Genomic DNA, 27,585 nt, shown 5'->3' with positions numbered 1-27,585 from the left:
CACATGAAAAAATGCTCAACATCACTAATCATTAGGGAAATGCAAATCAAAACCACAATGAGATATCACCTCATGCCTGTTAGAATGGCTATCATCAAAAGGTCAAGAGATAAGAAATGCTGGTGAGGATGTGGAGAAAAGAAACACATGCATTGTTGGTGGAATTGTAAATTGGTACACTACGCAAAACAGTATGGAAGTTGCTCAAAAAACTAAAAATAGAATTACCTTATGATCCAGCAATTCCACTTCTGGGAAGATATCCAAAAGAAACAAATACACTATGTCAAAGAGATATCTGCACCCCCATGTTTATAGCATCATTATTTACAACAGCCAAGACATGGAAACAACCTAAGTGTCCATCAATGGATAAAAAAGTTGTGATATACACAATGGAATATTATTCAGCCACACAAAAGAATGAAATCCTGCCATTTGCAATAACATGAATGGACCTTGAGGGTATTATGCTAAGTGAAATAAGTCAGACAGAGAAAGACAAATACTGTGTGATCTCACTTATATGTAGAATCTAAAACAAATAAATAAATAAATAAATTGAAAAAATCTCATGGAAAAAGAGATCAGATTTGTGGTTACCAGAGGCAGGGGTTGGGGAGTAGAGGAATAGGATGAAGATGGTCAAATATACAAACTTTCAGTTATAAGATAAATAAGTACTTGGGATGTAAAGTACAACATGATGACTATAGTTAACACTGCAATATGGTGTATATTTGAAAGTTAAGGAAGGAGATCCTTTTTTTTTTCTTTTTCACAAGAAAAAAACATTATTTTCTTCTTTTTTTTAATATCTATATGACATGATGGATGTTAACCAAATTTACTGTGGTAATCATTTCACGATATATGTAAGTCAAGTCATTATGCTGTACACCTTAAATTTATACCGTGCTGTATGCCCATTATATCTTAATAAAACTTGGAAAAAATGAGAGTAAACTCTTAGTGTTGAAAAGGGAAATATGCCATTAATAAATCAAAACTTGATACTTTTCTAGACTACCTATGGAAGATTAAATGGTATATGCTAAAGCAGGAAACTTTCAATCCAATATAAATAAGAATCCAAAAAAGAAAAAGACTGAGGAACTAGGGTTTTCATAGTAATTATTCTAAGACTTTGGAGAAAACGCAATTTGAAGAACACAAATAAATTCTCATCAATTCTAAAATATAAGCACCTCTGCTATAACATTAAGTATGCATTCCTTTAAAATGTCCCCTTCTGCAAAATCAAGCACCAGAAATAACTAGGCCTTGGGGAAAATGTTGTAGACGTAAAGCACTCAAAAACCTATGTAACTTTGTAACCAGAGTCCTAACAAAAACAATCACAATCTTAATAAATCTTAGCACTGCTAAATCTCTACTAGTTTTCACCCAGCACGAGAGTCACTCAACCCTTGGTAGGTTTAAATGCTGGGGCTCACCTCCCTCCTTTGAGATGTAGCTCTTCGAGGGCACGAATTCTCAATAGAGATCAGTTTCATCAAAAACTTAAAATCTGATATTTAGAAATATCTTTGCAGCTTCTTCATATGCACTTGCAGCTTCAATTAGATACACTAACATTGCAGAAAGCAAAATGATTCTTGATAACATCAAATCATTCAAAAGTGACTCCAAAGGAAGGTACTTCTATAGGGTTTTTAGCTGTTTTTTCCTAAGACGTCATTTATTGCTAAGGTCTTCTCCTTAATAGTGAGAAAGCTTCCCATGATTGTTTCAAAAGCTGCTAAATTGTTGTTAACAAATGGAACTTCTGGGTTATACTTACATAATTTCTCTATGTACAACCTGCTATGAACTGGTTTGTGACATAGAAACGTGTTCTGATGTAGCAGAAAGCTATATTCAAATTTAAAGGCTTAACACTACACCTCAAATTATTATAATTTTTACTATACCTTTGCTGGTGTATTTTCTGAAAAAAAAAATATAGAAATTAAGCATTAATACATATACTCACACATGTATTACAAGCACCTTCAAAATGGATCTGAATGTTATTGTTTTGCCTTATTTCCTAGTTGTATAAATTTTCAAATAATATTTTTAGACAGTAGAATATTAAGAAAGAATATAAGTAATCTAAAATTATTCAACTTTAATTCTCCTATTGTACACTGCTTAAAATCCTATATACATTAAAAACATATGAGAAATGTTTTGCAAGAAGAGACTTTATTATGAAAATACAGATCATCGTGGATACATTTCTACAATTTAGGTAAACATCATATGTGATTTTCCTTTTCTGAATGCAGGGCACAGCAATGTATCTTGTAGAATCTTTAAAGGAGAAACTCCTGTTTTCACACTCTGATCCTCAGATGTTCTGCAATCCTGCTGGTTCAAACAGAGAAGAGTGAAGCAAATGTTCAAGAAGTTTCACGTAAAGACTAGTTTATAGATTTTCATAAATGCATGTTGAAGTTAAGGAAGAAAAATACGTAGTAAGATATGAATACTCCCTGCTTCGTGTTTCCTTCTCCCAGGCATGACCGTGAATAGGGCATTATAACAAAAACTTTCTGTAGAAACCACATTTAAGCTTAAGAAAAATCCCACAAATGGTTGACACATTTTCTACAGGCAAATTTGAATATTTCTTCACATGAAAAAATTATGATTAATCACAAAATAAACTATAAAAGCACAAAAATAGATATCAATTCAGGTATCAGGTAGTATTTACCAATAAAATTCAAGTCAAGGTAAAAATAGAGAGTTCTATGATCATACCGAATTTCATGTCTATTACAATTAAAGGAGCATGAAAATATGTAGTATTGCAAACTGGCCAATTAACCAGAGAAATTTTCTTAGGAAACCTCGCCATGATCAATAAATAAAATGTTAATTTTTAAAACGTTTAAAATAGACTTCTTTTCTAGAATAAATATGACAATTTAAATTTTTATTACATGAACTGGATTGGCACATCTAATTTTATTTTGAAAAATTACTGACAAACATCCACGGACCAAATGAAAGCAACAAGAATAAATGATATGAAACCTAAGTCATCCTACATAACCAAAGGGCAATAACTAATATATATTATTGCAGTCAGAATTAACTTATGTGTATTTTCCCACATCTACTTCATTCTTTTCTTTCAAAGTACTATCTTTCTATTGAAAGTATTAAATGTGTATCTTATAATATCTTTAAAAAATTCAAAACAGAGACTATATTATTAAATTTATACTCAAAATATAATAAAACTTATAGGGTCATATGAATCACATTCATTTACTAAACATGTAACTATAACGTAATTATTTTAAATCTTAATATAATATTCCATTGATGGATTGACAACATATAATTCTTACGCAATGATGATCCAGTTATAAGTCACTTTTTTCCCTTTTTTTTACTTTGAGATGCTTCACAAGTGTAGGCAGTATTTCACTGTTTTCCTTTGGTAAGTGTTTTTGTAGCCTAAGTGCAATAGCAGTGAAGAAGATAGTAAATACTTTGCACAAAAAACCTGAATTAAAAGAAAATACAACCATCAGATGAGTCAATTTATTTATAGCAAAAATGTTTGTGGAAAGAATGGCATTTACTAAAGAAAAGGCAAGTACATTTTATCTCTAAAGGTATCAACTTCCCAATTGTAGAATGTAATTAATATCATAAACATATCAAGTTACTTAAAGGAGAGTTTCTTAAATGTTTACAAAACATTTTAGATTTCTTATATAGCCCACGAAAAATGCAAGGTGTGCTATTATTTCACAGAATGTGTTAATTCTAAAACATAAAATACATTTCTACTTTCAAAACTTAATTATCAACAGGAACTGGAACCTGTTTAAGTCACCTCACGCAGCTTTACTCTATTTGAAATATTCACCATTTTCTAAATATAAACAGAGATACTTTAGAAAAGTTAACTGATTATGTAGGGATTTTTAAATTTATTTTCATGTCTCAAATTTCAGGAAGTTAATATATTACAAGGATTATATAAAAATACTTAAACTTTGGATGAAAATGATCCTGTTAATGAAGTTAAAAATATTTTACAGCAGTAATGTTAATTATCTGACAATATCAATTATAGTAATTTCAAAAGATAAAATAGGAAATATTAATAAATCTATGTCATTTATAATCACACAATATTTCATACATTTGTTTATAACAACCAAATACTGTAAACAACCCAAATGTACATTAACAAGAGAATGGATAAACTGCAGTACATTCACAAAATGAAACAGTGCTCAGAAATTTTTAAGAAGCACAAACTATTGCTATTGAATCTCCCAAAAGCATAACATTAAGCAAGACAGACCAAAAAAACAAACAAAAAAACTCCACTTGCAACTGTATTCCACTTGCATAAATTTCTAGAACAGGCAAAACCAACATACTGTAATAGAAATCTGAAAGGGGTTTATCTGTGGATCAGGGAAATTGACTGAAAAGGGGCTTAAGAGAAATTTCTATAGCTTGCTTTGGGTGCTGGTTCCACAGGTGCACTCAATTATCAAAAGCCATCAAACTGAACGTCTAAGATCAATGTTAACTGTATGTTAATTACATCTCTCTCTCTCTCTCTCTCTTTTTTAAAGTACTGCTTTATATATTCTTCACAAACTAAATACGATGTGACCAGCATCTGGATCAAGAACAAAACATTGTCAACACTTGTTGACAATGCCTTCCTCACGTTTGCTCAAAGTCACGAACCCAAAAGGGTTGGTTTTGTTTGTTTTTGAAGTATACAGCAGGTCCACATTAAGTAGGTGGAATCATACAGTGCATACTCATTTGTGTCTGCTTTTTTTCTTTTCATATTGTTTATGTGATTCATCCATATTTTACGTAGTTGTATACCTTTCATTCTCATTGCTGTATAGTATTCCTTTGTTAATTTTTTATTACAATTTATTTATCCATTCCATTGTTTATTGCCCATTTGATTATCTAGTTTTGTGAAGAGGTCTTTCAAGACTATTGTCCAGTTTTCTATTAAGTTATCTATCCTAAGCCTATTATTGATTTATGGGAGTTATTTATATATTTCAGACATTAGTTCTTGTTCACTTTACCTCCTTCACTGTCTTCTACACTCTGATTGTCTCTTCAATCTTTCAGTTATTTCTTCTGATGATCAGAATTTATTAACTTTAATATAGTCTGATTTTTCTTTTATAGGTAGTGCTTTTTGTGTCCTGTTTATACAATCTTTTCCTACTCCGAGGCCATGAAGATATTCTCCTATTTTTCTCAAAAGGTTTTATCTTTCACATTTAGATCTGCAATGCATCTAGAATTGATTTTTGTATATGATGTGAGGTGGGGATCAAGATACATTTTTTAAAATATGCATATATAAAATGATTCATTACCCTTTATTTAAAGGACCATCTTTTTACAATTGCAGTATCTCCTTCCTTTGTCATAAATCAGTTGAGTGTGCATGTGTGGACTTGTTTCTGGATTCTCTATTCTGTTCCATTGATCAGTGTGATGACACCTGCACCAATACCCTACTATATATTAATTAGTATGGCTTAATAATAGATTTTGATACCTGGTAGCATATATCTTTCAATTTTGTTTCTTCTTCAAGATTCTCTTAATAACTCTTGATCCTTTGGCTTTCCAAATGAATTCAATTCCCTTGTCAATTTCAAACAAGGAAATGATAACTTCTGGGATTTTTTGGGGGATCACATTGATACTACAGATTAATTTATAAGAAGTGGCATTTTAAAATCTTCCTATCTGTAAACATGATACATTTTTTCACTTATTTTGGTTCTAATTTCTCTCAAATTTTGCAGTTGTAGAGGTCTTACACAGCTTTCATTAGATTTTTTTCTTGGTACCATATTTTTTGATGTTATTGTATTTATTATATTATTTTTATGTTTGGTTGTACCTGGTATAAGGAAACACAATTGATTTTAGTGTATTGATTGTATATTAAGCAACTTTACTAAATTCACTTATTAATTTTAATATATTGTATTTCTTGATATTGATGCTAATTACAGGTGTATTCATAAAAATGTGTTGAGCTATACATTTATAATATGCACTGTTTACTCAATTAATATACATAATGTTATATTTCTATAAAAATTCTACAAAAAACCCAAACCCAATAAAGTGGTAAACTTGGCAAGTTACAATAGGAAATGTTTGCAAGAGACTTATAAATCATCTCTCTACTGCAAATAAACTAGAGCTGATGGAATCCTTCATTTGAGCTAAATGGCACTTAATGAGTCATCCCAATGAAAACGAGTTTGAGAAAGATAAGAAGAATTTCCTTGCTACCAAAGGCACCTGATGGGTTAATATAATACATTTTTTACTAACTTTTTTTAGTGACAAACTTTTGAGATTCTAACGAATGCCACAGACTTCCTCCACAGGGGAAAACATATTGTACAAAGAGAATTTTAGGATTTCAAAAATATACTAAAGTTCAATTTGGGCTCCTAGGGTTCATGGATCCCTGTTGAACAAGCCTTGCTCTAGAGTAGTGGTGTGCATAGAACTTTCTGCAACAATGGCAGCGTGCTACATTTGCACTGTCCGATAGAGTCGTCAAATGCGACCATTAAGCAGGAGAAATTTGGCTATTGTTACTGAGGAACTGAATTTCTAATTGCATTTAATTACATTTAAATGTAAATAGTCACATGTGGTTAATGTCTACCATATTGAACAGTATAGCTCTAGAGTCTCTCACACAGCTGTCTTCAGTTTACTGTGGTTAAAATCACTTAAGGTGCTTTATTAAAAATACATGTCTACCACTGATGCCTGGTATTCTAATTCAGGGCCTCAGAACTTACATTTTTAGCAAGAACTGCAAGTGATTCTGATTCAAACGACTCATGGAATATAGTTCAAAATGTACTAGTTTACACTAAATTGCCAGAAATGCATACTCCTATTGCAGTTTCCTGTGTTTGCCCTTTCTGCTGTAATCCCCCATGTTCTTGATTATTATCTCCTTTTAGAAGCTCCTTAGTAGGATCTCCAGTATTTCATCAATTTTCTCACTTATGTGCTGTGTTTAAAAACAATTAAGCATGTTACAGTTATATCTAAAACAAACATTAAAAGTCTAAGCAGTGTCTTAAGCAGACTTCCTTAAGAACAATGACTTGTTTTGTTTAATTACCTCTGAGAAATTAATTTTGACTTCTTAAATGTCATTTTTTACTTTAATTTTTTTTATTTCATTTTACTCAGCGTTCAGTGTTGACTAAGCTTGCTGGATAATTGACTTCTGAATTAGAAGGCATTGCTGTATACTGTTTATCAAACAGATATTTGTTACCGTTAAATATTAGAGTTTATCATTATGTGGTTCTTTGAATTACTGAACATACGCAGTAAAATTACAAAACATATAAACACTTTTAAATATTTAACACACTGATAGTATCTATACAATAAAATCATTGAATGTTAGTGCTGATTAAGACTTCAGAAACCATGTAGTCCAACATCCTCATTTTACAGATGAATACATTGAGATCTAGGAAGATCTAGTGAATTTTCTGAAGTAATACAAACATATCCAGGCTTTCCCAACACTTTAACCATAGCCTATACCACCATAGCAGCCCAATTCCCGATATCTCTTATTTATTCAACAAATACTGAATGCTCTTTATGTGCCAAGCACTATAATATCATTGATCAAGAGACAACTGAAATTTACATTTAAGTGGGGGTAAGACTATCCTGATGCTCTTTAGTGGTGTAAAGTTTTTTTTAAAAGTTATCCAATCTTTTACTTTGGAAATGGAAAGGGTCACAAGACCAAGCTAGGTGGTTGTATATGTATACAGGCAAAATTACTTCCCAAATTGAAATTCTGCTAATTATTACCTTTTGTTCAGGAATAACAAAAAACAACTGTGCATTTAATGCAGTGACTCAAATATTTACGTAAATTCTATGGTACTTTAGTTTCTAAAGTATTTTCTGTACAATAATATAAGGCTTCTTTAATCATCAAAGTATCCATTTGTTCATAACTTATTATTACTGTACCTTACTATAAACAAGCATAAGTTTTTAACCCAATTTTACTCTCTGCACTTCAATAGATATCACTTACATACTCCAACCAATAGGTAGGCCATTTTTGTCCTGTTATAGATCCAACAGCTTCCTAGGTTTCCACAGCGTCCAACATCCCGAAAGATACAAGAAGTTTCTCTTATAATTTTAAAAACTAATGGTCCAGGTATACTCCCTATGAAAAATGCAATGATTGTAAATGCTCCATGAAAACACTATAGATTGAGATCATAATGATTTTTATCCTAAAATTAAACATATACATATATATTTAATCATCGTAACTGTAAACACATCATTTAAAATTATCTAAGAATTTACTTATAGATAGGATTCTTAATAACCGAAAACAATGACTGTGTGTTTTTGAAAAATCCTTATTCCTGTGGGCATAAAAAAATTAGTAGATTTACATCTTTTCAGAATGGTGTGCATGTTGCTATTTAGTTGACATCTCAAAAGTTTTGTTAATTTTCGAATGAAAAATTTAGGAAAAAGTATTTAAAACGGAGAAACTAAATATTGATTTTATGAACTCAGTGTACCTTCCAAGATTTCAAACTGTGAAATTTTCAATCACTGAAAAATTAGTTTTGTAATGCAATGTATACCGATTATTTATCAAGATACTGGAAGAAATAACTGAAAATGTAAATGCTTTGGTATGTTTGTAATAGCCCTGGATTCAGACGACCTCACATTCAGAACAGTCGTGTGCTGCACGAGGGAAATGTCTGTATACTCTCAGAGACAACACCTCCTCAGCAACAACGTCACTTTCAGCTAAAAGTGCATGAATAGTGATTGAAATTAAAAAAAAATAGTCATCCCCAAAGACATTAGAACCAAGTTCTCAGAACTAACATGACTAATGATTGATGATCTTCTTGAAGAAATTATCAGGGCCCTATGCCTCTCTACTCTTGATTCCCGCCAAAGACCACTATCTATCACCAGACTTCCCAATCTCAGTGAGTGCTGGCACTGTTTATAGTTGCTCAAGGTGAAAAACCTAGGCCTACTACTCATTTTTTCTATTTCCCACCATATTTTTCCAATTCATGATCAATCTTTGTAACACTAACTTCAAACATATCCTAGATATCTTGATTTTTCTGTCTCCACTACAACCCCCACAATCCAATTTAATATGACTCTGACTTAGACTTTAGCAAAAGCCCCCCTGTTCTATTCCTCCACATTTATCTTCTATAAGTATTTCTCCTCCCAGCAGCAGAGTTATCTTTTAAATGCAAATCAGATAATATCTATCCTCCGCTTAAAATTCTCTGATGGCAAAATCCTGCAAGATCTAGAGACAGTTTATAACTAAAATATCAAGTTATTCCACCCTCTCCTACTAAAAAATGCATCAGCCTCACTGGCTTCCTTTCTGCTGCAGGAAACTCTGTGCACTTGCTGTTTTTGCACTTCCTTTTCCACTACATGTCTGTCTTTATCTAGTGGATCATTGTCCACCATGAAAATATGCTCTAATTTTCCCAACTAAAAAAGCTATTTTTAATCCCACATATTGATCTCGCTATAAAATTATTTCTCTGATGCCCATCAGAGCCACACTTAGATTTTTCTACATTCTTAATTCCATTTATCATGTGTCTTTCAGTCTTCAATCCATTCCAATCTTGTTTCCTTACTCCATCGATATTTTTAATCAACTTCTTGAACCATGGGTCCTAATATAGTCATAATGTAGATTTGAAAGCTAGTTTTAGCTATTTTAAGAAAACCTGAAGTACAGAGTGCAAAATCAATTTGTTCTTTGGATATAAATTCTTAAAAACATCATATTCAGTGTCTTTGGTGATGAAAACATTTAAAAGCACTAGTCTAGGTTAGTGACTCCCCAAACATGCAAGCAATGAATAGTTTCAGTGCTTATATAAGTGTTTTGTTTCAGTTCACCAAACCATTTCTATGAGCTTGACGAACATACTTCTGATCAAATAGATTGTCTCTTCTAATTGAATACAACATTAACGCATATTTTACATGACACCTAGGAAAGACTTTACACTAGGTATTATCTTTTTACATTAAGTATTATCTCCTAAATTCTGCAAAGCAGCTCCTCCATTCACTTGTTTTGTGTCAGTTTACCATTATTATTATTTGAAATTCTACATATACATGTAGACAAATACACATATCAAAAAAGAAACTATTCAATGCAATAAAAAATTGCCAAAAGTCCATACCAAATATTCTCAAAATCACATAGGCCATACCCAAGGCCATAGCCCGTTGTTTGTCAGATACGATCCTGCAAGCAAACAGCAATGATATCATCAAAACTTCATTCTTATTAGCTATAGGGAATGTTTATTATATAATATGATATGTAATATAATAATATGATATTTATAATGATATATAATATATATATTATTATAGAGAATGTTTTTTAGGTTCAAGGTTAATTTTTTTTTCTTGTGCAATAATTAGACTAAGAATCTTTAGCCAGTTCACACAGTTCAATCTGGTTGAATTGAAGAAATGCAACTTCTTGCATGTCTCCATATCCCGCCCCTTGCCAACTGATTCCGAAGCTTCTTGCTCTTCAAAAGGAGGAAGCAATGATGGCCCAAACGCTCTACCCCAGCCTCCTTTTCCTTTGCTGGAAAAAACTTAGCACTAGCTTTCACACTTCTCTTGCTTCATTCTGTGGTACACACCCATTGTTCTAGATTTCTTCTTTTTGCCCCTGTGAGATCCACTCTCTACCTTTCTCTACCTTGCCCTCTGCCCTGGGAGACTAACCTAAAGCACTATAAAAATAGGTTCTCTTGCCTTCTGGCTTCTGATTGGGTTCTGCCAATGGAGCGCTCTGAGTGAGGAAGGAAAGTGAGGTCAGTCTTCATTCCAAGGCCCCCTCCCTGCAGAGTTAAGTCAGGTTGTCTGGGTCCTCAGGTCTCTCTCCTTCCTACTACCCCTGTTTCCTTTTGGGCCTGCAGTGGTAACCAACCAGACACCGCACTATGCCTTGGGATTCCTTTTGCCCTGCCCAGATTTTAAATAGCCACTTTATTCAACCTTGCTTGCTTGAATTGTCCTAATTTGAAGGTCTCACCTCTTTCCTGCCAGACCTCCTCCTGTTACCTTCACTATTGAAGTTAAAATAAACAAAAAATAACTTTCCCAAATGTAAAGAATGAAGATTTCTGTATTTCCTACTAGGCAAACCAAGCATTTGTTTAAAAAAGAAAAGTAATGCATTACATCACATATTAGTAGTTTGGAAAATAAATTGAATATATAGTACAAAATAACCTTTGAACATTTTAGGAAGTAAAAAAATAAGAAGTATCTCATCAAGATGGTGGTGGGAGCAGATGTTGAACTCGTCTCCTCCCACGAACACAACCAGGTTACAACAATTTTTGGAAGAATCACCCTGGATTGAAAACTGAAAACTGGATAAGAAGAACCCCCACAACAAGGGACAGTCCTGACGAAGGCAGAAGAGGCAGTAATTCCTGCTGGAGAGGAAAAAGGCCACCTTTGGGAGCAGCAGAGCTTCTCAGCTGGCCAGGCGGGAGCCACCCTAAGGTACGCAGCCCTCTCTGGAGGAGTGAGGTCTGCAGCGGGGGCAATACTGCTATAAGCATCCTTCAGACTCAGCCCAACTGAGACGGGGGTCTTACTGTCTGGCTTTGCTGGCTATTAACTGCAGCGAGGGCACCCCCAGAAAAGCTATCGGCCAAAAGCTGAAAAGACCCTGGTCTTAAACGGTCCACGCACAAACTCACTCATTGCAGCAACCTAAAATCACCAGAGAGAAGGCTGACAGTCCTTTGGTGAAATGAAACTCACCTGGTGGGCTCTGGGGGCATCTTGGTGGGAGGAGGGACTTCTCCAGAGACTGAGACATTGGTGGGGGCCATTGTTCTGAGCTGGTCCAGGCTGCTGATACAGACACCAGTGGGGGCCATTGAGGTGCATCCCTTGGGCTGTTAGCCCAGGGTTCTGCCATGCCCACTAGAGCACAGATTTAATCCAGTTCAGCCAGGGCAGGCAACCTGCACTAGGGACTGGCCCCAGCTAACAGCAAGCCCTCAGGCTACTTTTCAGGCTGCATTGACTGGGTGCCTTGATCCTCTACAGGCAGGCAAGGGTGTCTGCCTCTGTGGGGCAGGGCCTGTGTGAGGACCAGGTGAACTGTAGGGGGCATTGGTGGAGAGGTGGGGGCCTCTGCAGTGTGGTGTCAGGGTATGCTCCAGGGGGTTGAGAAGGGTGCACGGACCAGGACTGTGTTGACAGTATATGTGGCCCTGTGGGGGGTAAGGCTTCTCAGCAGCAGAAGACTTGTGCTTCACAAATAGCCATGAAAAGGACCAGCCCACCTTCAGAAGCCTGAAACAATTGAGTGCCCTCATGCCAAGGGCTAGTCCCACTCAGCTGCACTCCTAAGAGAACTGACAACAGCTTTGTTGGCCGGAGGCCTATCACAACTGTACGCCCCTGAGCCTAGCAACTAGCTACACTGGGTGCCAACCCAATTAAGAGGAAAACTGCAATAGAGAGTGCTGACAGACCTTGTAGCCAACAGTGCTGAGGCTTCCCAAACCAGACTTACAAACAGCTGGCCAGGGAAGGAAAGATTAGACTCCCTGGGTACCCGCAGTGGGAGCAAACCCTGCCACAGCAGAAGGACACAAGTAGCCCACAAAGGGGTCACTCCTGCTTCTTATGGACTGGTGACGAGAGGGAAGCATACTGCTGGGCCTCATAAGGCATCTCATACATAAGGCCACTTCTCCAAGATCAGGAGACTTAATCGACTCACCTACTACAAAGAAAATAGCACAGAGAAAGAGGCATAATGAGGAGGCAAAGGAATACTTTCCAAGCAAGGGAACAGGACAAAACCCCAGAAAAAGGACTAAGTGAAACAGAAACTAGCAAGCTATTTGACAAAGAGTTCAAACAAAATATCATGAGGATGCTCACAGACATGCGGAGAAGAATGGATGAACACAGTAAGCACATCAGCAAAGAACTGGAAGATATAAAAAAAAAAACAATCAGAAATGAAGAATACAATACTTGAAATGAGAAATTCACTAGAGGCACTCAAGAGCAGAGTAGAGGAAGCAGCAGAATGGATCAGCAAGCTAGATGAAAGACTAGAGGAAATCACCCAAGCAGAACAGAAAAGAGAAAAAAGAATTAGACAGAATGAGAAGAGTGTAAGGGAACTCTGGGACAATGTCAAGCATGCTAACATTCAGATTATAGGGGTCCCAGAAGGAGAAGAGAGAGACAAAGGGGCAGAAAATTTATTTGTTGAAATAATAGAGGAAAATTTTCCTAACCTGAGGAAGGAAACAGACATCCAAGTTCAGGAAGCACAGAGAGCTCCAAACAAGATAAGCCCAAAGAGGCCCACACCAAGACATATTACAATCAAAATGTCCAAAATTAAAGACAAAGAGAGAATCCTAAAAGCAACAAGAGAAAGGCCACAAGTGACATATAAAGGGAAGCCCATCAGGCTATCAGCGGACTTCTCAGTCGAGACCCTACAGGCGAGAAGAGAATGGCATGACATATTTAAAGTGCTAAAAGGAAAAAACCTACAGCCAAGAATACTCTATCCATCAAGGCTGTCATTCAGATTGGAAGGAGAGATAAAGAGCTTCTCAGACAAGCAAAACTTAAAGGAGTTTATCACCAAGAAACCAGTTCTACAATAAATGCTGAGAGGACTTATTTAAGTGAGAAAGCAATGACCACAAATAGAGATTAAAAAAAATTATCAAAAAACCCCCAAAACAACACCACCAAAAATCCAGGCAATAAAATCACTTGTAAGGTAAAAATATAGTAAAGGCATCAGAGCAACTACCTGTGAAGATAATATGAAGGTTAAAAGACAAATGTACTAAAATCACCTATTTCAATGATAAGAGGGTAATGGATAGACACACACTAACCAAGAGACTATATATGATGTGAAAAACATATAATGTGGGAGGTGGAGAGTGAAAAAGTAGAGCTTTTAGAAAGAGGTCAAGCTAAAGAGTCTATCTACTCAATATAGACTGTTATGTGCATAGTATATTAAATAGGATCCTCATGGTAACCACAAATCAGAAACTTATAACAAGCAAGAAAAAAAGTAAGACAAAAGAAATCAAACATATTACTAAAGATAGCCATCAAACCACAAGGGAAGAGAGCAACAGAAAAAGAAAGGAACAGAGAAGAACTACTAAAACACCCAGAAAAAAAAGTGACAAAATGGCAATAAATACATATTTATCAACAACTACTTTAAATGTCAATGGACTAAATGCTCCAATCAAATGCCATAGGGTGGCCAACTGGATAAAAAAAGACCCATGTATATGCTGCATACAAGAGACACTTCAGACCTACAGACACTCACAAACTGAAAGTGAAAGGATGGAAAAAGATATTCCATGCAAATGGCAAAGAAAAGAAAGTGGGGGCAGGAATACTTATATCAGACAAAATAGACTTTAAAACAAAAGCTGTAATAAGAGACAAAGATGGGCACTACACAATGATAAAGGGAACAATCCAACAAGAAATATAACACTTGTAAATATCTATGCACCCAACATAGGAGCACCTAAATATATAAAGTAATTATTAACAGATATAAGAGGAGAAATAGACAGTAACAGAATAATAGTAGGGGATTTTAACACTCCACTTACACTAATAGATAGATCATCCAAACAGAAGATCAATAAGGAAACACTGGCCGTAAAGGACACATTAGACCAGATGGACTTAGCAGATATATACAGAATATTCCATCCAAAAACCACAGAATACACATTCTTTTCAAATACCCGTGGAACATTCTCCAGGATAGATCACATGTTAGGCCACAAAACAAGTCTCAATAAGTTTAAGAAGACTGAAATAATACCATGCATCTTTTCTGACCACAAAGGTATGAAACTGGAAATCAACTATAGGAAGAAAACCAGAAAAGCCACAAAAACGTGGAGATTGAACAAAATGCTACTGAACAACGATTGGGTCAATGAAGAAATCAAAGAAGAAATAAAAAAATTCCTGGAGACAAATGAAAATGAAAACATGACATGCCAAAATCTGTGGGATACAGCAAAAGCGGTTCTACAAGGGAAGTTTATAGCAATTCAGGCCTACCTCAACAAAGAAGAAAAATCCCAAATAGACAATCTAAAAGTGCACCTAAAGGTACTGGAAAAAGAACAACAAACAAAGCCCAAAATCAGCAGAAGGAAGGAAATAATAAAAATCAGAGCAGAAATAAACGAAATAGAGACTAAAAATAACAATAGAAATAATTAATGAAACCAAGAGCTGGTTCTTTGAAAAGATAAACAAAATTGACAAACCCTTAGCTAGACTCACCAAGAAAAAAAAAGAGAGAAGGCTCAAATAAATAAAATCAGAAATGAAAGAGGAGAGATTACAATGGACACCTTAGAAATACAAAAGATAACAAGAGAATACTATGAAAAGCTATACGCCAACAAATTGGATAATCTAGAAGAAATGGATAAATTCTTAGAAACATACAACCTTCCAAAACTGGACCAAGAAGATGTAGAAAATTTGAATAGACCGATCACCAGTAAGGAGATCGAAACAGCAATCAAAAACCTCCCAAAAAATAAAAGTCCAGGGCCAGATGGCTTCCCTGGTGAATTCTACCAAACATTCAAAGAAGATTTAATACCTATCCTTCTCAAACTCTTCCAAAAAATTGAAGAGGAGGGGAGGATTCCTAACTCCTTCTACGAAACCAATATCATCCTGATACCAAAACCAGATAAGGACAGCACAAAAAAAGAAAATTACAGGCCAATATCACTGATGAACATCGATGCAAAAATCCTCAACAAAATACTAAGAAATCAAATACAACAATACATTTAAAAGATCATATATCATGATCAAGTGGGTTTCATTCCAGGGATGCAGGGATGGTTCAACATCCGTAAATCTATCAAAGTGATACACCACATTAACAAAATGAAGAATAAAAATCACATGATCATCTCAATAGATGCAGAGAAAGCATTTGACAAGATACAACATCCATTTATGATAAAAACTCTAAATAAAATGGGTATAGAAGGAAAATACCTCAACATAATAAAGGCCATCTATGACAAACCCACAGCAAATATCATTCTCAATGGAGAAAAACTGAAAGCTATCCCTCTAAGAACAGGAACCAGACAAGGATGCCCACTGTCATCACTCTTATTTAACATAGTATTGGAAGTCCTAGCCAGAGCAATCAGGCAAGAAAAAGAAATAAAAAGGATCCACGTTGGAAAAGAAGAATTGAAACTGTTACTCTTTGCAGACGACATGATTTTATATCTAGAAAACCCTAAAGATTCCACTAAAAACCTTTTAGAAATAATAAAGGAATACAGTCATGTCACATGATACAAAATCAATGTACAAAAATTGCTTGCGTTTCTATACACTAACAACGAAGTAGCAGAAAGAGAAATTAAGGATACAATCCCATTTACAATTGCAACAAAAAGAATAAAATACCTAGGAATAAACTTAACCAAAGAGGTGAAAGATCTGTACACCAAAAACTATAAAACATTGTTGAAAGAAATCAAAGAAGACACAAAGAAATGGAAAGATATTCCGTGCTCTTGGAATTGGAAGAATTAACATCACTAAAATCTCCATACTTCCTAAAGCAATCTATAGATTCAAGGCAATCCCTGTCAAAGTTCCAACAACATCTTTTACAGAAATAGAACAAAGAATCCTAAAATTTATATGGAACAATAAAAGACCCCGAATAGCCAAAGGATTCCTGAGAAAAAATAACAAAGCTGGAGGTATCACACTCCCTGATTTCAAATTATACTACAAAGCCATAGTAACCAAAACAGTATGGTACTAGCACAAAAACAGACACACAGATCAATGTAACGGAATTGAGAGCCCAGAAGTAAACCCACACGTTTATGGACAGCTAACTTGGCTCCTTGGACAAGGGAGCCAAGAGCATGTGATGGAGAAAGGAGAGTCTCTTCAGTAAATGGTGTTGGGAAAACTGGACAGCCACATGGAAGAGAATGAAAGTAGACCATTCCCTTACACCATGCACAAAAATCAACTCAAAATGGATTAAAGACTTGAATGTAAGACCCGAAACCATGAGACTTCTAGAAGAAAATATAGGCAGTACGCTCTTTGACATCAGTCTGAGTAGCATATTTTCAAGTCCCATGTCTAACCAGGCAAGGGAAACAAAAGAAAAAATGAACAAATGGGACTACATCAAACTAAAAAGCTTCTGCACAGCAAAGGAAACTATCAGCAAAACGAAAAGACAACCTAACAATCGGGAGAAGATATTTGCAAACCATATATCAGATAAGGAGTTAATATCCAAAATATACAAAGAAGCAATACAGCTCAACAACAAAAAAACCAACAATCCAATTAGAAAATGGACAAAAGATCTGAACAGAGATTTCTCCAAAGAAGATACAGGGATGGCCAACAGGCATATGAAAAGATGCTCAACATCATTAGCTACCTGGGAAATGCAAATCAAAACTACAATGAGGTATCACCTCACTCCGGTCAGAATGGCTATAATTAACAAGACAGGAAACAACAAATGTTGGAGAGGATGTGGAGAGAAGGGAACCGTTGTTCACTGCTGGTGGCAGTGCAAACTGGTGCAGCCACTATGGAAAGCAGTATGGAGTATCCTCAGAAAATTAAGAATAGATCTACCATATGATCCAGCTATTCCACTGCTGGGTATTTATCCAAAGAACTTGAAAACACAAAGGCATAAAGATACTTACACCCCTATGTTCATTGCAGCATTATGCACAATAGCCAAGATATGGAAGCAACCTAGGCGCCCATGAAAGGACGAATGGATAAAGAAGATGTGGTATTTATACACAATGGACTACTACTCAGCCATAAGAAAAGATGAAATCTGGCCATTTGTGACAACATGGATGGACCTTGAGGGTATTATGCTGAGTGAAATAAGTCAGAGGGAGAAAGTCAGATACCACATGATTTCAATCGTAAGTAGAAGATAAAAACGACAAAAAAAACACATAGCGTTGGAGATTGGATTGGTGGTTACTGTAGGTGTAGGTGGGAGGGAGGAGGGCAAAAGGAGTGATTAGGCACATGTGAGGGGATGGACTCTATCTAGTTTTCGGGTGGTGAACACGATGTAATGTACACAGAATTCGAAATATGATGTACATCCAAAAATAAAAAGAATTAAAAAATAAATTTAAAAAAATAAGAGCTACATTTTAAATGGACATTTAAACAAACTCTATTTTTATCCTTTGTTTCCTTGTTCTAGAACTTGAACAATAAACTAGTACGACCAACATCTTCATCCAAAATGACTCAATTTATTAAAATGTAGCATATGTATATTTTGTGACAATTGGTGTGACCCATATCAACCCGCTAAAAATATATATTCCTTCCTCAAATGTTTACTACTAGGAAAATGAAAACAAATTAGCCAATTCTCCAATGATAATTATATTTTTAAATAAAAAATAACTTACACTTTTATTATGAGCAGATTCATTAAAGAGAGGTAAAAGAAGTAAAATGTCGCATTTTAGAATCACACTTTAGTATAAAGTTTTCGGTATAAAGTGGAAATGTTGGTCATATGCTTAACTATAATTGAGTGTTCTGTTTCATTTAGCACAAGTAGTTTTCTTATATGCAATATGATATTGGTGCTCTCTGAGGCATATACAGAGCTGATCATAACTCATAAGTATAATCATTAAGAAGTATTTGTTTATCTTCAATTTGATTATAACCCTCTTTCTAACTAATACACAAAACAAGATGAAAAGATTAATGATTCCTAGGATTTTCCAAAAATCAGCTAAATGAACAGCCCCCAAATAAATAATAAATATGTATTGAAAAAACAAATTTTTAATGAAAAACTATTATGTTTTAACAATGAAGTGAATGCTTTTTCGTATTTTGTCTAATGAGTAAAGATATGATAGGATGATGCAAGAATTTCATGCAGTAAACAAAAAATTTATTAGTACTCTTGCACAATGTGAAAGGTGGCTCCCACCATCTCATAACTTATAAACTTAGATTTTCAGTCCATGCCTTTCTTATGAAACATCAGTTCTAGATTTAAGTTCCTGTCTTGCACAAAAGTTGCTCTTTCCCTAGTGCTCCCTATCACAAGAATTGGCACCATCATCCATGCAGTTTTCAAGACCCAAACCTGGAAAGAGGCATCCTTGATACCATCCTGTTCCTCATTCACCACAGACAATCAATAATCAAATACAGCAATTTTTAAAAACAAATTTTTTTCATATCTCTTCCTCTGATTTTTTTCACCTCTAATTCCACTTGCCAATTCTCAACCTATATCCTCTGCCCGAAAAGAGATGGAATGACTTCCTGATTTATCCCCCAAAAACCATCCTTATCCTTTCAGTCCACTCTTCACATAAGAGCCAAAGTGAATTTTTAAGGTGAAATTCTGATTATTTCACTGCCCCACTAGGATCCTTAGGGGGCTTCCCATTGTTTTTAGGATAAAATCTAGAATTGCAAAAATATTTACAGGGGTCAGCCTGCTCTCATGAGTCTCATCACATGCCACCTCACAGCTTTTGCCTTTATCACCAACAAAGGCCTTCTTTAATACAGCACTCTTATAAAGCCTCATCTCTCACTTGGAATCTTCGCATATGTTGTTCCCACTGTATGAAATACTCATTCCCCATCCTATGGGGCTCTGCTTAAATGTCATTTCTTCAGGGATACCCTCTCTGAATCCTCAGACTAAGTTAGATTGTCCTATAGTTTTCTCATTGCGTTTTTCTACATTTTCTTTGTAGCATACTTTAAATATTTCTCCTTTATTTTACTTTTTTTCTTAAAGTGCTCATCTGCCTTCTTGTTTGAATCCATGCTGACTATCACAGATGAGAAGACTTCGAAGCATGTAAACATAATGACGGATGGAAGGAAAAGAACTGAAGAACTAGTTTTTCTTAATGAGCACCTTGATGGAGACTTATAGACAAATTGTTATACTTTTCTGTTTAGACCTAAGCTTCACCTTCAGATTTCAGCAAATTTCTCCAAAGGAAAAAGAATTTTGTCTTTCTTAGCCTCATGTGATCACCTAAAACTCTGCCAGGTTGCTTGTCACCCACTAGTGACCGTCCCCCAGGACCTCGTCCAGATTGTCAGCATCTAGCCCTCATCAAGAATTGACAAACACCTCTTTGCCTTCAAAAGCTTCTGCTCTCTCTGGAATTGGCCTCTCTCTAGTCCTCTGCCACTTTCTGCTTTTAAATATATAATTTTTATCATTTAACCCAGCGTTTCTGGTTATCCTCTGGAGGAGCACTGGCCTGCTGCAAACTACTCCATCCTACCCTACTTCCCTGACTTTAATTATCACTTATTTGATAATGATTTCACAATTTATGTCTTTGGCTTTGACTTTTATTGTACTTTTAAAAAATTCAACTTTCTTGAATTTGTGGTATAATTACATGCTTTGGAAAACAAACAATATAAAAAAACACACTGGAGAGACTTGCTTGCATAAACCCCTGCCCTCATCTACCCCCATTTCTACTCCACCTCTTTAGGTTACTGTTTTAATTACTTTCTTGTTTATACCTCCAGTGTTTCTTTATGCAAATACAAATAACTATAAATGCATATCTATAGATATAGATATAGATATAGATATAGATATAGATATATAGGGAATATATATATATATTCCCTTCTTTCTTCATAGGAAGTAGCATACTGTATTCACTGTTCTGTACCTGATTTTTTCCTGTAACAGTACATCTTTAAGATCATTTCCTATATGAACATAGAGCTCCTCCCTATTCATTTTTTTAGTTGCATTATATTTTATTGTGCAGAAATGTAATTATTTATTCAACCTGTCTGTTGCTTCTTTACACTTAGTTTTATCCCAGTGATTTTGTTATATATATAACAAAATATATGTATTTTATATATATAATATATATTATATTATAATATATATAATATATGTATATTATATATGTATATATGTATACATATATTATATATGTTTAATATATAGTATACATATATAAAATAAAACAAGTAGCAAAATAATAGAGGGAAAATAATGAAAACAAATAACTTGATCAATTCAAAATAGTAAAGAAAGAAACTAAAAGAACTAGTAGGAAACATTTTAAGACAAACACTAAGATGATAGATGAGAACCCAAACATATTAGGAATTCTTTTTAACTTAGTAGTCTATCTACTCCAATTGAAAAACTAAATTGTTAGACTGGATTTTCTTTTTAAAAGTCGGCTATACACTGATACTAGACATACCTTAAATATATTGTCAGAGAAAGGTTGAAAGTAAAAGGATGGAAAATGTGTACTGTGCAAATGCTAATAAAAATATAGCTGATGAAGCAATATTAAAGTCAGAAAAAGCAACTCGAAGACGAAAAGTTACAAGAGATAAAGAGGAATATTTCATAAGGATAAAGGGATCAGTAAAGCAGGAAGTTGTAGCAAGTCTAAATTTGTTTTCAACTAATAAAGACTTAAAATATATACAGCAAAAATGATAGGAAAAAAAGAATAGACAAACCCACCTTGATAAACAAAGCCTTTAAATCATTTGCAAATCTAAAGAAAGCAAGCCATAAAAAGGAAAGGAGAGAAACCATAAAAAGACGTTCTCTGAAACAGTGTACTTAATCTAAAATAAAACTATAACAAGAAAATTTCCAAATGTTTAGAAATTAAACTATACACTTCCAAGTGACACATGGTCCAAATAAAAAAAGACATTGAAAGGCATATTTAAGTTGAAAGAATGAGAAAAAATATATATCAAGATTTTGGGGATGCAGCTAAATTCATACTTGGGTAGAAAAGGTATATATACCAATGTAGGATATGTGTAAATAAAATAAAAATACTATAAACATAAAAGTAAAATGATGGAAATTATAAAGATAAAAGCAAAAAGACTTATTAGTCCCATACTCATACACACACACAAAGACATTCCATCTTTAATTCAAAACCTTCTCAAAGAAATTTCCAGGCCCAAGTGACATCACAAGTGCTTTCCTCCAAAGACTTAATTTAAAAAATAACACCACATCATCATAAAATAGTCCAAATATTAGGAAAAGAGGAATTACTTCCCAGCTCATTTATGAGGCCAGAATATCATCAATGTCAAAACCTAATAAGCACATTAATAAAAAGGGGAAACTAAAAGGCAACCTTATTCGTGGATAGAGATGCAAAAATTCTAAACACTATCAACAAAACAAATCAAGCTACTGACAAATCCAATTTAGTCCTATAATAAAGTAGAAATATCATATTGTGATCTCCTCAATAGATACAGCAAATGCATTTGATAAATTTCAAAAATTATTAGTTAAAAAAGTTTTAGTGAACTAAGAATGGAAACAAACTGGTTTCTTCTGATAGATGGTATCAATACCACACTTAATGGTGAAATTTACAGCAAATTTCATGCCTAACAATGAAATATCAAGAGTCTTCATCCTGATGAGCATAAGAAACAAGGATAGAACTATCATTACTTCTATGCACATTGTACAGGATAGCTTAAGCAGTGCAAGAGAAAAGAGGTGTAAAGGCTGGAAAGGAATAAAAATCATTGTTTGTAGATCATGATTATGTACATAGAAAATCTGAAATCATCTACCAACTAACTATCAGAAATTAATACAAGCACAGTCACAGAATATGAGGTCAAAGCACAAGAATAAATTACATTTCTTCATACCAGCAATAAACAACTATATCATACTATGCTATACTAAACATCAAAAACAGCAAGTACCTTGGAACAAACCTAATGAAGGAGGTATAAGACTTCCACCCTGAAAATGAAAATTATCAAACATTATTGGGAGAAATAAATAAAGATTTTATTAAACAAAAGAAGTGACTGATTGATAGACCTAGTGTGGTAAATATAGCAATTCTCCGAACTGGATTCAAAGGCATTCCAATCGAAATCTCAGCATGTTTTTTATTGACATTGACTAGGTCATTTTAATCACCTGGAAATACAAAGGGCCAAGAATGGCCAAGATAATCTTCAAGACAGATTTACAACAAAGACTGATATAAATATTCACAATAAATATACAGCAATTAAGACAGTGTAATATTGGTGCCGGGATGCACAAATAAACCAATGGAACAGAATAAAGAGCAGAAATAGACCCACATACATAGAGTCTGTTGGTACACTGCTGTGGGGAAAGGATAACCTTGGAAAAAAATGGCATTGGTCAATTAGTATGCATATAAAAAAGAATAAACCTGGATCTCTACTTTGTACAAAAAAATCATTTCCAGCTGAATTGTTTACTTTATAATCTTTTATTAAAATAACATAGGAAATGTCCTCATGATTTTGATTAAGCAAAGAATTCTTAAACAGGACATTAAAATTAAAAATTTGTTTCACTCAAAAGATGCCATTATCAGAGGGAAAAGGCAAGCCACAGAGTTGAATAATATATTTGTCATGAATATATATGACAAATGACCCCCCAATTGGACTATGTATAAAGAATATATAAAGAACTCCTGCAAATCAATAATAAAAAGACAACCCAACAGACATTACAACCAAGTGTAAAAATAGACAAAAGGACAAAACAGACATTTGACAAAATTGCATATTAATGTGGTTAATAAATAAATGAAAATATGCTCAATAACATCAGTCTTCTGAATAAGGAAGTTCATAATAACATCAACACACACACATCAAAATTGCTTGAGTTTAAAAACAATTTAAAATAGACTGCTAGAAGAACAATGAATTCATACAAATACTTTTTAAATTTATAAAAAGCTTAACATATATATACCCTATGACCCAGCAATTCTGCTGTTTATATAGGTACTCAACAGAAATAAATTCATATATTCCCCCAAAAGATAAGAACAAGAATGTTCAGAGAAACAATAGTCATAATAACCCTAAACTGGAAACAACATTAACTGTAGAACAAAGGAACAAATTTTAGTATATTCATACAATGAACTACTACAAAACTACGCTGTACAATATGGTGACCATTAGCCATATGTGCCTACTTAAATTTAAATCAATTAATGCTAAGTAAAATTAAAAGTTCAGTGTCTCATTCACACTAACTGCATTTCAAATGCTCAATAGGCATCTGTGGTTAGAGGCTACCATACTGGACAGCAGAGATGCAGGTAATTTCCATCATTTTAGAAAATCCGATTGGATTACTATAGAGCAATCAAAATAAATTTACGTTATACGCACCCATACGAATGACTATTATAAGCACATTGTTGAATAATATAATGCAGACACAAAGGACTATGTGCTGTATCCTCCTGAGGGTACATACATTTCAAACACAGAACAAATTAACCTATTCATTATAGAAATCAGGATAGCAGTAATCTTTAGGGATGAGAGGTTAGAGACAAGGATTTGGGGAAGGGGCTTCTGGAATACTTGTATTTGTCAATTTCTTGAACTGGATTGTGGTTACATAGGTGTGTTCACTTTGTAAAAATCCATCAGTCTGTATACTTGCGATTTGGGTACTCTCCTGAATATATATTATGCTTCAATAAAATGTCTGTAAAAATGATATCCCGTGACTCTCCATTATTATCCAGCCAGCAAGCTTACCCTTCTTTTGATCTCTACCCTGTTTTCCTCTCTCATTTTTGTTAGTTGTGTAATTTCTACTTAATCAAAGCATATTACATTTCATTCTATTTTGCCACCTTTATGCTCAGCTTAGTTCTAGCATAAATTAATTATATTGTTACACATATTAAATATAAGTTGTTAAATTTGTTTAGTTTAACATATTCAATGCTCACCACCAGATCTTTTATCAAAGTCTCCCCAGTCATATCTTGGTTGGTTATAACTTGCCTTGCTGTGGATTCTTAAGGAGTTTCTCATAACAACATTTCTTGGGTTCTTCCATATCAAAACTGTTTATAATTTTAGGGCAGTCTGTTGATGATGAATTAATGAGCTCATTTCTTTCCTTGAGGATCTTTCAAGTGTTTCTCCAGTCTTCTTGAGGTGAGGGTTGCTGCTGAGAAATCTGATGCCAAACATTTTTGCTTTCTCTTTTTTTTAGATGACAAAAGGATTATTTCTTCACCTTTGCATTCAATAATTTTACTACAGTATATCTCAATGTTGACTGTTCTGGGTCAATTTCCCTAGATACTTGATATGCCATTTCAATATGGAAATTCAAATCTTATTTTATTTCAGTATTTATTCATTATTTATCATTATTACTTATTATTTCAGTATTTATTAAATATCATTTCAGTAAAGTTTAATTTAACTATAGATTTAAACATTTACTATTTGTTCTAGTTTTCTCCTTTGGGGACTCCAGTTATGTGTACGTTGGATCTCCTTTTCTTATCTTCTACATTTGCCTCTTTTCTCTAATACTTTTGTTCTTATTTTTATTTTATATTCTCCATTTCTATTTCCTTTTGTTTGTTTGTTTCCTATGCCCCACACATGCTTTCTGTGTTGTCTTTACTTCCTTATGTGCTTTATAATTTAGTTCTCATTTCTGAAGTTTTTCCCTTTTCTTTCTTTCCTAAGTTGTGTCTGTTTTCATTCCATAGGCTCCTTCCTCTAGCTGTTCTTCTCTTGTTTTGTAGCCATGATTGATTGTTTAATTTTTGTAGTTTAAACTTACATATAGTTACATTTATTTTTTATCTGATTTGTGGTTACATTTTTCTAGTGAGTTTTCATTGTCTGTAGTAAAGTAATGCTTAACAATTTCCATTTCTTTCACTATAATTATTTTGAATGTAGGAAGAACCTTCTCCTTTTCTACTTACTCCTACTTGAATGAGATGGGTTTTCTTAAACTACAGGCAGAAATAGTGTGGGGATGGAACATGGACCAGGGCTTCCAAGCTTCAAAACTGAAGAGTTATCTCCTCTGTTGATAGAGGAGAAGATTTAAATATATTTCCTATGTATGATTATACATTCTCTGCTTCTCCAAATTTGACCTGCTTCAAAAGAACTTCTACTGCCAGCCCTGGGCTTCTGAGATCCCTTCACATTCCTTGCCTTCCTAGGTTATATATTCATTTATGGAAAGTATATTTTGCAGCACTTTTTGAGATCTGTCATGTCTGGACATCCTTGGCATTTTCCAAGCCTTTTCTCTCATTCTTTCCAGAAAGACTCTGCCTTGACTTATCTACCTAGATCCTGCTCCCAGAACTTCCGCCTTAGGGTGGGGCCCTCTCTGTCTGAGCAGAAATATATGCTACAGGTATCTGAGATCTGTCAATACTGAGACACTCTCCACATTTCCTGTTATCCTTTGTAACATCTTTGTGAATCTACAAGCTGGCTTCCAGTTATGCTACAATTTTGGCAATACTTAAATGCAATTTCAACTTGGTCATTTTTTATCTATCTCATAATTGTACTGAAACAATAGTATATGCATGCACGTGTGTGCATGCATGTGTGTTTTATTCTCCTTATTGCTCTGAATAATTACCAGGAGAAGTGAGAAGATTCAGAACTAAACTTGTGGAAAATTACTATCATCATCTTTCTCATCTCACTGCTGGGAATATTTCCTTGGATGTTTCACATGAATTTTAAATAAGGCACGTTCAACATTGTACTGATTATCTTCAATCTGAGCTTTCTCTTCTTGAATTTCTTATCTCAGTTAATGGATTATCATTCATATAGTTCCCCAGATTGGAAATCTGGACATAGTCTTAAATTTCTCCATATTTTGTATCAGGAATATCAAATTAATAACTTTGCCATTTTACCCAAACTATTTCTCAAATATATTCTATTATCTCTCTCTCTTAACAGAGATAAATTCCAAAATGTGGTCTTCTAAATACTTTCCTTTTTCTCCAGTTTTCTACCCTCAGCTTCATCCTCCACACTATCTTCAAAGAACTCTGTCGAAAACACATATTTGATCACTTTTACTTCTGAGGTTTACTGTTATCAATGGCTTCCACGTATACACAGGATAACACCATTCACGTTAACATCGCAAAGAAAGCATCCGATGATCAGGCCCTTACTAAGCTGAAATCTCCTTGTCCCATTCACCATCACGCTACTCTAGGCATAGCAAACTTCTTGCTAAGATATTTCACACATTTTTGACTACTTTCACTCCTCACTTTTCCTGTTAAGAATTTGTCCCCACTCTGCTTGCATTATGAGAAATCACTTATCTTCGCGACTCAGTTCAAGTGCCACTCCTTCTATAGAATTTCTAACTCATCCTAGATAAAAATGACCATTTTCTCCACTTTGTTCCTGGATCAGTCTGTATAAGCTTTAATCAAAGCA

General features: G+C 34.2%; 1 protein-coding gene across 1 annotated transcript in view; it reads right to left on the bottom strand.

Annotated features, from left to right (window-relative positions):
• Positions 1–3,383: 3,383 nt before the first annotated feature.
• SLCO6A1 (solute carrier organic anion transporter family member 6A1) overlaps positions 3,384–27,585 on the bottom strand; it is a 139,917-nt gene continuing 115,715 nt past the window's right edge. Inside the window, exons 12-14 of the mRNA XM_046667813.1 lie at positions 10,323–10,387; positions 8,141–8,278; positions 3,384–3,526 (exon numbers count right to left, since the gene is read on the bottom strand). Of these exons, the coding sequence (XP_046523769.1) occupies positions 3,384–3,526; positions 8,141–8,278; positions 10,323–10,387 (346 nt within the window). The remainder of the gene's footprint in view (positions 3,527–8,140; positions 8,279–10,322; positions 10,388–27,585) is intronic.

The sequence above is a fragment of the Equus quagga genome, chromosome 7 (genome assembly GCF_021613505.1).
Source record: "Equus quagga isolate Etosha38 chromosome 7, UCLA_HA_Equagga_1.0, whole genome shotgun sequence".
NCBI classification, from domain to species: Eukaryota; Metazoa; Chordata; class Mammalia; order Perissodactyla; family Equidae; genus Equus; species Equus quagga.
This window is presented reverse-complemented; position numbering and strand designations above follow the sequence as displayed.